The sequence below is a fragment of the Molossus molossus genome, unplaced genomic scaffold, assembly GCF_014108415.1.
Source record: "Molossus molossus isolate mMolMol1 unplaced genomic scaffold, mMolMol1.p scaffold_m16_p_14, whole genome shotgun sequence".
In the NCBI taxonomy this organism is placed as follows: Eukaryota; Metazoa; Chordata; class Mammalia; order Chiroptera; family Molossidae; genus Molossus; species Molossus molossus.
The window spans coordinates 30,734,259-30,748,269 of NW_023425349.1; the positions used below are offsets into that span (position 1 = coordinate 30,734,259).

At 46.1% G+C, this 14,011-nt stretch overlaps 1 protein-coding gene across 1 annotated transcript in view; it reads left to right on the top strand.

Annotated features, from left to right (window-relative positions):
- The window catches only part of GABBR2 (gamma-aminobutyric acid type B receptor subunit 2), a 342,974-nt gene that overhangs the window by 127,487 nt on the left and 201,476 nt on the right, over window positions 1-14,011 (top strand). Inside the window, exon 3 of the mRNA XM_036261795.1 lies at window positions 7,481-7,651. Coding sequence (XP_036117688.1) covers window positions 7,481-7,651 — 171 coding nt within the window. The remainder of the gene's footprint in view (window positions 1-7,480; window positions 7,652-14,011) is intronic.

Genomic DNA, 14,011 nt, shown 5'->3' on the forward strand with positions numbered 1-14,011 from the left:
ATAAAATAAAATGCTCTTCCAGAATGCAGAGGACAAGGACCAAGAGATGAAATCATGGAAGAAAATATGACAGATATGGATTTGGAGAATGAAAAGATGACTCGTAGCCTGGCCGGTGTGGCTCAGTGATTGAGCATTGACCCCATGAACCAAGAGGTGACTGGTTTGATTCCTGGTCAGGGCACATGCCCAGGTTGCAGGCTTGATCCCCAGTGGGGGGCATGCAGGAGGTAGCCAATTGATGTTTCTATCTCTCTCTCTCTCCCTTCCTCTTTCTCTAAAAATCAATAAAAATATATTTTAAAAAAAGGAAAAGACACGTCAATAATCAGGTGTTCTAGGGGACAGAAAAGAACATATACGAATATAATATAAATATATAAAAAGTATAGTATATATTACATATAATGATATATTTATATAGTATATATTTCATATTATATATTATATATATATATCTTATGAGTTGAAAGACTTAGGTGTGTAGATTGAAGGACTTTCTGAGTCACAGACAAAATAAAGAGTGCCACAGCCAGATCTATCTTGGCAAATTTTTTTAATTCTAAGAATAAAAAACATTTTTTTCCAGCATCCAGGCAGAGAAAACCAGATACCTACAAATGAGCAATCAAACTAGCCCTTGATTTCTCTTTTTGCATCACCTTGTAGTTTCAAAGGGGAAAAGTGGTAGCCCAAGAATTTTATACCCAGCTAAATTCTACCATGTGTCAAGGCAACAGAGGGTCATTTTCGGCAAGTTTTCAATTCCATACTGTTCTTAAGAATACTAAGCAGTACGTCAGAAAGTTGAAACAAGACGCAAGATTAATATATCCAGATGGAGCCCTGGCCAGTTTGGCTCAGCAGTTAGAGCGTCTGCCCATGGACCAGAGAGGCCTGGGTTTGGTTCCCACTAAGGGCATGTACCTCAGTTGTGGTTTGTCCTTGGCCCTGGTTGGGGTCGTGTGGGTGGCAACCAGTCGATGTGTCTCTCTCACATTGATGTTTCTCTCTCTCTTCCCCACTCTCTCCCTCTCGCTCTATCTGAAGATAACTGCAAAAATGTCCTTGGGTGAAGATTAAGATAGATAGATAGATAGATAGATAGATAGATAGATAGATAGATAGATAGATAGATAGATAGATATAGATATAGATTTCCAGATGTAGAAGAGTACAGATACCATGTATCAAAAGGGACAAAGGAGCCCTAGCCAGTGTAGTTCAGTGGTTATTGCATCAGCCCATGCATCGAAGGGTCTCGGGTTTGATTCCCCATCAAGGGCACATACCTGGGTTGCAGGTTCAATCCCCAGCCCTGGTCGGGGCACGTGTGGAAGGCAACCAATTGATGTGTCTCTCTCACATCGATGTTTCTCTTTCCCTCTCTCTCCCACTCCCTCCCTCCCTTCCACTCTCTCTAAAAATCAATGCAAAAAATATCCTCCAGTGAGGATTAACAAAAAAAGGGACAAAGGAAGCATTAAAAAGAGTAAGACTGCTGACAAGATGATAAATGTAAAACCAACTATTTATTATAGTAATAAACATATATTTAAAATTCAATCATGTACTCTTTATAAAACAATAAAATGACAAAGGGTTTATTTTACCTTGAAAAACATTTTAATCCTCAGTTTACTCAATGAGTATCTATTAAGTGCCTGATATTTGTACTAGGCAAGGGTGTTCATTGCTGAAAAAATAAGTGTAATTGTTATGAACATTTATGCTCAAAACAACATAAAACCAAAGGATGTAAAGCAAAAACTGTCGCAGTAGAGGATGGGGCAAAGTAGGTTTACAGTTGTGAGTATGTGAAATAGTTTATCCTTATATATTTATTTATTATTGCATTATTACCCATACGAACAACTATAATCCTACTTTTACCCCACACAGTACATGAAGAAATTGTCAGAGACAATGGAGAAAAATTTAACAAACCTTTCAGTCTTTAATAGGTCAAGTAAATAAAAATATAAAGCATGTAATAATATAATTAGTTAGTTTTATTATATCACTTATGCATAAGCAATCTGATACTTTTATAGTTTCCAACCAGAGACTCCATCTGCTTTTCCAGCCACCATAGAACTTGTACAAAAATTGATTGTATAATAAATAGGCCACAAAGAAAATCTCAATAAACTCCAAAAGCAGACATTGTACATGCCAAATTCTCAAAATAATACAATAAAACTAGAAATATCAGAATTATAAAATTAAGTTAAAAGTACTCTCTGAAGTAAATCCTTGGTTTGGGGATTAACTCAAAGCTTCAGTCACAGTGTGTTTAGAAATGAACTTGATTGTGTGAAATAAGGCAGGAGAGCCCAGAAAGGTTGGGTCTCTCAAGTTCTGGCCCTAAAGCACCAGGCCTTGTGTTTTAAGATCTGAGTGACTGTGTGGGGGAAGGTCTGGCAAGCACAGGGGAGGCTGGGGGCAGCCGTCAAGAAGGGAAAGAGCTCTGGTGTTAGAGTCCTTTAGACCTGGGTTTGAGCCCTGCTTCTCTCTCTTATTGGCTACTGTGGATAGCTCGATATCTCCCTGTTTCTGGGTCTCATTCTGCTTATTCAAAACTAAGGGGGTTGACCTATCAAAATGGCTATCATCAATAAATCAAAAAGAGCAAGTGCTGACTGTTGGTGGGAATTGCTACAGTCACTATGGAAAATGTATGGTGTTTCCTCAAAAAATTAGAAATGTATCTACCTGCCATGGCTGGTTTGGCTTAGCGGTTAGAACATCGGCCCATGGACCCAAGAGTCACGGGTTCGATTCCGGTCGAGGGCGTGTACCTAGGTTGCAGTTTGTCCCTGGCCCTGGTTGGGGTTGTGTGGGAGGCAACGAGTAGATGTGTCTCTCTCACATCAATGTCTCTCTCTCTCTTTCCCTCTCCCTCTCTCCCCTTCCCTCCCACTCTATCTGAAGGTAAATAGAAAAATATACTTGGGTGAAGATTTAAAAAAAAAATGTATTTGCCTTATGATCCAGCGATTCCACTTCTTGGTATATATCTGAAGAAATCCAAAACACTAACTTGAAAGAAGATATACACTAATATGTTCATTGCAGTGTTACAATAGTCAAGATATGAAAGCAGCCCAAGTGCCCATCAATAGGCAAATGGATAAAATATCTGTGGTACATATATACAATGGACTATTACTCAGCCATAAAAAAGAATAAAATCTTACCATTTGTGACAGCATGGATAGACCTAGAGGGTATTATGCTCAGTGAAATAAGTCAGTCAGAGAAAAACAATTACCATATGATTTCACTTACATGTGTAAATCTATAGAACAAAATAAATGAACAAACAAAATTGAAACAGACTCATAGACACAGAGAGCGAACTGGTAAATGCCAGCAGGAAGAGGGCTGGGGGCTGGGTGAAAGAGGTAAAGGGATTAACAAGTACAAATTGGTCGCTACAACATAGTCACAGGGATGTAGGTGTAGATTAGGGAATATAGTTAATAATTTGGCGATAACTGTGTATGGAGCCAATTGGGGTACTGGAAATGTCGAGGTGAACACTATGTAAAGTATATCATTGCTTAACCACTGAATTGTACACCTGAAACCAATAGAAAGTTAAATTGAAAGAAAGAAAAAACGAAGGGTATTGATCTGTATCAAGGGTTCTCAACCTTCCCTGGGCATCACTGTCACCTGGGGAGTTTTTAAATAATACAGATGCCATCAGACCTCTGTGCCCAGAGATTCTGATTCAGTTGGTTTGGGGTGGGACCAAATCATTACTATTTGTAAAAATCTCCCCAGATGATTCCAGTGTGCAGCCAGGGTAGAGAACCCCAGAGCGGGACCATTTTGCAGGGTCCTCCGGTTCTGCAGTTCAGCGGTGCTAGTGGGCATCTGCAGCCTTTGCCCATGGAAGGACGTTTTAGGGGGCGAAAGCGAGAGGAACAGTGATGCCAAGCTATCTAATCAAAGTGTGCATTATCTCAAATGGTGCAGAAAATATCAGTGCCAGTTAATATTTTGCACCCAACATGATTTAGACCTGGGGCATATATTGTACTCCAAGCCCATTGTAAACACAATGGACCATTTATTCACTGAACAGTAACCACTGTAATTACCTACAGGGCAAACATATGAGGTTGTTCAAGCAACAATTAATTGTAGACCTGGAACTAATGGGACAATAATGGTAAAGTGTCAACCAGAGTGTGATTCAGAAATCACATCAGAAAACCAACATTCTCCAAATTTGTATTAGAAAAGCGTTTTTGGGATGTGATGACACATATACCATCACAAGTCCTGAAATAGTTGCTCCTGATTTTTCTAATAGTTCCTTCTATTGGTAACCACAGGAGGCTTGAAGTGTTTTAAAATTGAGAGAAGAATCATGAGCACTAGGTTTTAGGGACTGCAGAGAGCTTCTATTTGTTGAGCTCACTGTGGGACCTAAGTATCACCGGAAGCAAGGGCGCTGGTCTTGTTTGGGTTGTAGGATCCTCTTTGTGAACTTGATGGAAGCCATGGATCCTCTTTTCAGAAAAATGTGTGTCTGTATGCACATACACACCCACATAAGCTTTTTCACACAGTTTTGGGGGAGCTCATAGACACCTTGAAGCCCCTCTGTGTTCTCTTTAGGTCATGGTTCAGCCTCTGCTTGCATACCTCCAGAAACAGGGATCTCACTACCTACACAGCTGGACAGCTCTGAATGCAAGTGTTCCTCAGTGTGTCCAGCAGTGATTGTCTTCTCTGTAGCTTCTTTCTGTTGGTCCTTATTGTATCCAGAATTTTTTTGACAGCCATTCTGTCCTTGACTTTTACCAGTCTTGGGATGATGTCCCTATCTCTGTGAGGATCTTAAAGATTGGTTCCTGTAGGGGCTCTTTAGTTCCAGGTGTGTGTTCAGCTCCAACAGATGGGACCTGTTTAGGCTGCTGAGTGGACTTTGGAGATCCGGGGATCCTCCTCTGAACCAGACCAGGGAAAGGGACCAGATCTCCACTGACCCGCTCTGCCTGTCTCGGGGAGGGAGTGCTTCCTCGGGTGACGAGCTTCTTCAGCTGGGGCCTGGGGTGCCAGGATGTTACTTCCTTGGATGCTGAATTGGACTCTAAGCTGCTGCTGGGACGGGCAAGAGTGTGGGAAGAGACCTGGGGGCAGGCAAGAGTGAGCTTGCTTCAACCATGCCCTTTAGTATCAAAGATTCAAGTGAAATAAGAGAAAGAGAGGAAGGAAGGGAGGGAGGGGGAGAGGGAGGGAGGGGGAGGAAAGGGGAAGGGGAAGGGGAAGGGGAAGGGGAAGGGGAAAGGAAGAGAAGGGAGGGAGAGATGACAGACTAGAAGAAACCATGAAGGAATTTTTTCAATCTTAGAGTGGAAAATATGACTCCAAACCTGAAGACATAACATTTAGAAGTAGACAAATTCAACCACATTTTTAAAAAAACTTCCATGTGGCCAAAGACACTCTAAGAAATATCAAAAGAAACTGAGGGGAGAAAACAGTAACTTATATCACAAAGAGCTAATTTCCTTCATATACAAGATCGTTTCTACAAACTGATACGAAAAACAGGTCAAACTGGAACACAGACTAAGGATGTGAACAGTCTCCAGAAGGAACCTGCGAATGCTCTCAAACACAGGAGAGATGCTCACCCTCACTAATAATAGGATAATTGCAAATCAAACTACAGGACACCACACACTGCAAAGGTACAGAAGGCGGATAGGCCACTTCTGTTGACTGGGCTGAGGGAAGGGAGAGCAGAGGTCAGAGGAAACGTAATGGAAGAGGTGACATTTAAGTTGGGCCTTGTTGGACAGATCATTAAAATCCAGTTTAGCGCCCTGGCCAGTTTGGCTCAGTGGTTAGAGCATCGGCCTGCGGTCCGGAGAGACCCAGGTTCGGTTCCCGCTAAGGGCACGTACTTCGGTTGCAGTTTGTCCCCGGCCCTGGTTGGTCGTGCGGGTGGCAGCCACTCGATGTGTCCCTTCACGTCGATGTTTCTCTCTCTCTCTCCCTTCCCCTCTCTCCCTCCCACTCTATCTGTACAAAAAATGGAAAAATATCCTCGGGTGAGGATTAAAAAAAAAAAAAAAAATCCAGTTTAGCAACTTACTGGCACTTAAAAGAGAGAGAAAAAATAATAAAGGGAAAGGTGGACAGATTCGACCACTAAGTATTAATTAAAATACATACACAAAATGGGAAAGCAGACAAACTGGAATATTCACAGCAACTGTAGCAGCCTGAATTTGAATGCTATACATATAAAAGTTTTCATTAAACGCAATAAGAAAAGCATTAGAATACCACTCAAAAAAGAAACAGAAGACATGAAAAAGCAAATTCCCAAAATAGGACACACTGCTAGTTAACGGCCACATGGAAAAAGGTTAAACATTATGAATAACTAATGAATGTAACATGATTCCAGTTTTTCGGTGATGAATCATTATAAAATTAGAATAATGTTTTATTTCCTCTGTTGACAAGAATGTGGTGAAATTGGCTCTCTAATTATACCTGGTGAGTGAGTATGTAAATTGATACAATCCTTTTTGGAAATAAGGATCAAATCTTGAAAGTGCGTTACGCTTTATCTGGGAAATTTTATATCACAGACTTTGTTCTATAGAAATAGCCTGAAATTTGGGGCGGGGGGGGGAGAAGCTGTGCACAAGGATGCTTGTAGAATAATATGACAGTAATGACAAATTAGAAATTATCTAAATGCCCCAAATTAGAGATGATTCAATAAATTGTGATATTTTCATATACTGGAATATTGTGCAGTGATGACAGTGTTTACAAGGAGTTAACAGGATAGCTGAATTCCTGTAGGATAATGATAAGTGTGCCAGGGAGGGGGGCAGTTTAATTATGTATGTGAAATGACCTCGAGAATCTTTTTTTAAAAAAATTACTGTGGCCCTGGCCAGTTTGGCTCAGTGGTTAGAGCATCAGCCTACAGACCAGGGAGACCCGGTTCGGTTCCTGCTAAGGGCACGTATCTTGGTTGCAGTTTGTCCCTGGCCCCGGTTGGGGTTGTTGGGGTGTGTGGGTGGCAGCCACTCGATGTGTCTCTCTCATATCAATGTTTCTCTCTCTCTTCCTCCCTCTCTCCCTCCCACTCTATCTGAAGATAAATGCCAAAATGTCCTCGGGTGAGGATAAAAGAAAAAACTAAAATTATTGTGCATGGAAAAATGACCAGAAGGCAATAAACTACAACATCAATGGTTCTTTGGCAAGGGGTAAATTATTGGCCCATTTTTTCCTTCTTTCTCCTTATTTTGTACTTTTAAAGTCTTCTCTTCCATTATAATGTATTCCTTTTACAATAAAAAGGTTTAAAGATATCTTGCCCTGTGCGTTTGTGCCCAAGTCAGAACTAAAGGTCTAGTGTGTTCCAAAAGATCCGGGCGCGGAGCGGCGAGGCCCACCAGTGAGGTTCTCTCTCTCTCGTGTTTTTCAGCTTTCCTTTGCTGCGACCACGCCTGTCCTCGCTGACAAGAAAAAATACCCTTATTTCTTCCGGACTGTCCCGTCGGACAACGCGGTGAACCCAGCCATCCTGAAGCTGCTGAAGCATTTCCAGTGGAAGCGAGTGGGCACACTCACCCAAGACGTGCAGAGGTTCTCCGAGGTACCGAGCGGAGGGGCGCGCTCCCCTCCCTGTCAGCAGCTGCCCTCTCCGGCACGGGCCTTGGGGCTGAGTCAGGGATGGGCAATATCACAGGGCTTTAAAGCACTTTTATTAGCAGGACCAAAGCTGTCTTACCGTTGTCCAAACAGAGCTGATGGCTGAGGGACTTGATTGTGGCTGGGACAGGTGAACGCTCCATCCTAGCCCGCGTAGGAGCTAACCCTTCCCTTTCACTGTGCCTTCTGCTAGACCACGTGGCTTATTCCCTCACCACCCCTGTAGGTGTGTTGTCCTTGTTACTGATGCTGTCGTAGTGACCGTCTAAAATCAGATGTGCCACCCATAGCGCCTCTCCGGGGAGGAAAGTTTTGGGGAGGAGCTGCCCGGGAAAGGAAGCCTGGTGTCACCATCAGTTGGGTGGGTTTTTGTCTGTTTGTTTTAGTGGCTTACAACCAACCACACATTACACATGGTGCTATTTTTGCAAAAATAAAAAAAACCTGCCAAAATGTATACAGTAAAAAAAGAAAAAGGTTGCTAATTTCTACATTCTCTCCCCAGTGAACCCCACTCAGTTCAGTTTTTGTCTGCCCAGAACTTTTTCAATATATTTGTTTAAACCCAGTGACTTCAGACTGTAGATTTTGCTGTTTTCACGTTACAGCAGATCTTAGAAGTCTTGATTGACCTCATCATTATTAATGGGCCATGGTGTTCTGTCAGATGGATAGATGATAATTTATTGAACCAGACCTTTATGGATGTTTACAGCTTTTTAACATCACAGCCGACACCTTCCCACCTAGTAGATTTCTAGAAGTAGAATTTCTGGGTCATTTAAAATAGTGAGACAAATTGATTTCCAGAAAGGCTGTTCCAGTTTCTAGTACCACCAATGCATTTGAAAAATTCTCATTTCCTCACATTCTTTTTTTTAAAAAATCCTCACCCGAGGATATTTTTCCATTTATCCTCAGATAGAGTGGGAGGGAGAGAGAGAGAGAAACATCAATGTGAGAGCGACACATCGACTAATTGCCTCCCGAATGACCCCGAGCAGGGCCGGGACAAACCACAGTCGTGGTATGTGCCCTTGACCTGAATCAAACCTATGACTCTTTGGTCTATGGGCCAATGCTCTAACCTCTGAGCCAAACTGGCCAGGGCTCATTTCCTCACATTCTTACTAACAGTGGATATTATCAAATATTTAAAAAGTTTTCCTACTCAGCCCTGGCCGGTTTGGCTCAGTGGTTAGAGCATTGACCCACGGACCAGAGAGTCCTGGGTTTGGTACTTTGGTTGCGTTTTGTCCCTGGCCCCAGTTGGGGTCATGTGGGTAGTGACCACTCAATGTGTCTCTCTCACATCGACGTTTCTCTCTCTGTCCTCCTCCCTTTCTCCTCCCTGCTCTATCTGAAGATAAAATGCAAAAATGTCCTCGGATGAGGATTAAAAAAAAAAGTTTTCCTATTCAGATATGGGCAAACTCATCTCTCGTCTTTCTCCCTATTCTCCTTGTGGCTCCTGTTTGCCTCTCTCCCTCCCCATGTGGTCTTGATACTTGGAGCCTCCCAATGAGGCAAGACATTCCGGGTGTGCTTAGCTGCCCAAGAGAAAAACACTGCACCATGTGGGGAGTAAACGTGTGAGACAGACATCCAGGCCGACCTTAGTGGGAGGGGTTGGAAAAGACCCCCCATTCTGGCAGGGGGTGGTAGGCGAGGAGGGTGGGGGATTGAGGGCTGGGAATCACCAGACCTGATTTCCACCCCAGCCTTGCACTTACCTTTCGGAGGCTCTGCCCATATCTCCCATGGGAAGGAGGGGCCGCTCCATGACTTTGGAGAAGTCACCTTTCTTCTCTGAGCTTCGATTTCCTCCCCTATCCCTTCAGGATTCTTGTCCAAATCAGATGAGTCATGGATTTGAAAGAACTTTGTAAACGGTAACGTTCATGCACAGAGAGGGATGTTTCGGGAGGTGCTTGAAAAGCAGGAGTGTTTGGCCCCACCATCTGTGGTTATCCAAACAAAGCAAACTCTTCCCATGCAAGACTGGCCCTCGTCTTCCCACCTCTGGTCTCAGTCCCGAGGGAGAGGCACAAAGGGAATAGACCTCCAGGGGGAGTGACTCATCGCCAAACACTGACGAGGCTTTTGCTGGAAGACTGCCCTTCACAGCAGCAACAAATGTTCTGAAAGGAGTGTGAACCTGGCTGACGGGAGGCCGGACTGTGGCCCGGTTAACACGGGCCTCTGCGGCAATCTGGAGGGACCAGATTTTTTCCAGTCGAGTCTTTGGCTGTCAGAGCCTGAGGGACCCTTAGACACACCTCCCTAACCCCCTCATTGTATAAAAGGAGAAACTGAGGCCCAGAGAAGGGAAGGGGAAAAGGTCAGAGTTTCAAACCATCTCTGAATCATGAAAGATGATTCTCAGAAAAGTCAAGACTGAAGCCTGTGGTCCAGGCTCCCAGTCGAGACTCACATTGCTCCTGCTTTCCATCCACAACTTCCTGCAGTCACGTGGGCACTGCATGTGACCTGGGAGAATTGAAAAACCTGAAAGCCTTGATCTAAAGAGGTAAAATGTCCAGCCCTGACTTAGTTGAGGGCTTTGTGGATTCCCCAACACTCTCACAGACAGCCGCCCTGCAGGGCGGGGTATGGTTCCCATCTGACAGGTGGAACTGAGGCTTGCTGAGGGCTGCGCGTCTTGCCCCAGGGCACATGCTGGGAAAGAGCCCAGCTGAGGCTGGAAGCCTGGCTCTCGGGACTGTTGGCCAGTGTTTTCTACATCACACTGTCCCCACCCACTGGGGTCAGGTATTGACAGTTTGGTGCACATCTCCATCCCTGCACAGCTGTGTGAGGGCCCTCCGCTGAGTTTCAGGGCATCTCAGAGGGAAGCCCCCTTGCTGAGGACAGGATGTTGCTTGGTGGTGTTGCTGGCGAGAACCCCTCTTGATGTAAATCTCTCCGCCCAGCTGACTCCTCTCTGTGCCCAAGGGCTTTGGCATCCCTCTCCTGATGTCTGGGCTGCATTGCTGGAGTGCAGGCCCTGGAGACTCGCCAGGGGCTAACAGCTTTTTGTGAGTGCAGAGGAAACTGGATTCCTTTTATGAAACTGGTCGATCAGCAGCGTCGAGCACTTCTGTTCTGGACTGGTGCACTGGAAGGAATGTCAAATGAAAGCAATCCGAAAGTTGAAGGGGGTTCGGGGGGAAACCTTAATCCCAAGGAGCTCATTCCATTGGGACTGAGAGGGGGTAGAGCTGAGGGCCATCCCACCTTGGAACCAGCTGCTCCTTCCAGCCCAGGATCGTTGAGATTTAAGGTCAGTGAGTGGTGACCCAGAGGCTGCTCAGGTCTTGGGTCAGATATGCCCATCTCTAAGCCCAGCTTTGCCATGTGACTCCGACAGGTCACTTCACCTTGTTGACTCAGATATACCAGATCCAGAGCTGCTGCCAGGACCCACATCAGTGGCCGAAAAGAGCAAGCTCACTTCAGCCCTGCCCTCTTTGGAGTAAAGATTTAAATGAGCTGAGAGAAGAAGGAAAGACTAGACACCAAGTCGGCTGATCTCTAGGCCCAGCTTTCCAAGCAGCGACTGTGTGAGACACCGGGCAGCACTTCACCCGAATGAGATCCCAGTCTCCCTATGTAAAGTAGGGAGATTTATCTCCATCTCACAGGCCCTGGAGATGAGAGGGTTAGATGAGAACATAAATGGAAGACACGCATGCTTGGTGCTATTAAATGGACGTTTGCCATGCTGCTGATTCGTGAGACAAGCTGCAGGAATGCGTATCCATTCATTCAAAAACCAACAGCGTGGCCCCTGAGGGGCCGAGGCCCTGAGCTCTCGAGGGCCAGAGAGGCATGAACATGGCTTGGGGTCCGTGGGTGTCAGGCCTCTTTCACTGGCTTCTCAATGCTGACTGCTCATTAGCATCACCAGGGGAATTTTTTTTTTAAATACAAAACCACATTTAAATTATATAGGTTAGATTTGTTTTCCTCCCCCCCCCCCCCTTTTAGCAACTCTATTGGAGTGATTTATATAGCGTCCATCCATCCCATTGTTGGTATACAGTTCACTTATTTTTAAAACATGTATAATCATCACAGTCCAGTCTCAGAACCCTCCCATCACTCTGGAAGTTCTCCATTGGCAGTCAGCCCGACCCCAGCCCCAGGTTCATTGGCTTGCTCTATAGTTTTGCCTTTTCTGAGATTTCCATGTAAATAGAACTATATAACATGTATTCTGCATGTGTGCTTGGATTCTTTTCAGCACAGTGCTTTCAAGGTTTATCTATGTGCCTGTATAGAAGTTCGCTTCTATGTACAGCTGAGTAGTATTCCTCTGTATGGATAGGATGTATTTTTGAATCCCTAGGGGAGCTTTATAAATCCTGGTACCCAGGCCAGCCCCCAGAACAATGATGTGAGATGTCCCCAGCATTAGCATCCATTCAGGCTTTCCAGGTGATTTCAGGGTGCTGCCCATGTGGGTTGGTGTTGACAGCTGGCTCAGGAATTCAGGGTGGAAACGATGCCCCCTTGTGGTGGGAGCCCTTGTGCTCAGAGTAGCCCAGGCTACTCGGCAGCTTGACTGCCTTCCGCAGGCCGGGTGACTGGAGTAGGATGAAGGTGGAGAATCACCTTGACCCAGCCTGGGACTCTGTCAGGTGGAAGACAGTGGGGGCGGGTGGTGAAGATTGAGGGTACTGCTGAGAGGCTGGTCCATGAGGCCCGAGATGGAGAGGGCAGGCAGGTGACCGTGGGCTTGGAGGAAGTGGAGCTCTGGAGGTCTCTTGGAAGCGTGAGGACATGTGGGTGAGGGAGGTGGAGGGATGGGAGGCTGTGGTCAGAGCAGGAAGAGGGATGTAGGGGTTGAGGAGCCAGGCCCTGGCTGTGAGTGAATAGCTAAGGCAGATTAGTGGCAGAGGTCACCGGAATGAGGGCAAAGAAGTCAGAGACCTGAATGCTGAGTAACCCTCACGTGGGCACTGCAGACACAGGGTGGAGGCCAGAGCAGCAGTGTCCGGAAGGACCAGCAGGGACTAACAGGGGTATTTAGGCCCCTCCCCCTGGTTCCAGGTCCTACCACCTACTAAACCTTCTTCATCAAGCTGTTCTTCTGGTTGCTAGTTCTCTGATGCAGTTAACCATGTACCCTGGACAGATCACTCAGTCTCTCCGGGACTCAGTTTCCCCTTCTGTAAGTTATGGGGGTAAGGCCGGTTGACTCTAAGATTATTCCTAGCTTAAAGAATTTGTGATGAGGACTTAGAGAGATCTGATCAGTGACCTTACTCCTGCCATTGTCCGGGGTGTGACCATGAGAATTATTTACCTCTCTGTGCCTCCATTTATTCATCTTGAAAATGGGGATAACAGTACTAACTAACCGTTAGCGTTGTCATGAGAATTAAATGTGCTCAGAAACATAGTGCGCTAAGGGAAGTGCCCGGCTCACCATAAGCACCATGCGAGGGGCAGCTGCTGTGCTTTGTCATCTCAAATCTGGTTCCCGCGTCCCTGGCTGGCCCTTCAGGAGCTCGGAGTGTGGCTGGTTTGTGCCTGCCACAGGCATCCCCCCCTTCCTCCCCACCCCCGAAACAGGCTCCAACACTCCCTGCCCAGCCGGTCCTCAGTGATCACAGACCTTCTAGGGCTGACCTTTGCATACCAGAGCCTCCCCCAAGGCCAGGACCCACCGGAGCCCTTGATCTGTCCCAGACGGAAAGGGCACCATCTGCAAGAGCTTCCCCTTCAAAGCACCTGCCTTTTCAGCCTTCCGCAGCCCTGCCTGGCCCTTTGAAAGCTTCCCCGCTGGCCAAGTCACCATCTGCCCCACCAAAGGGGTCTCTGGTCACTTTCTCTAAAGTTATCACGTGTCATTATGGAGCGGTAGCCTGGGGGACACTCCTGTAGGGGAGGGTGGGGGACTTGGGGTTTGCATCTAACCCAAGAGCTAGCCTTAGAGTCATGGGCCTTCCCTGCTGCTCTGAGCAGAAATGAGCTCCTCATCCTGGTTGCAGAGACCCTTCATGGTCCCTCAAGGCCTCCTCCTCTGTCTCACCTTCAGTCACTATCCCCTTTGGTTCAGCCACACCCCCCTACTGGCTTCTCTCTCTGCGGGAACACCTTCCCCCATGCCTGGTTCCACCTGCCTCCCCAGGCAGGATCAGATGTGCCCCTCACTGTACCAGTTGTAATACACCATCTGCTCTCTCATTGGTCGCCCACCACCATGGGGCTGGAGAGCGCTGTGGACAAGAGCCTTGCTGACCTCTCAGCCCCCTCACCCTGCATGCTACCTGGCACGTGTGTGTTCAGTAAGGAG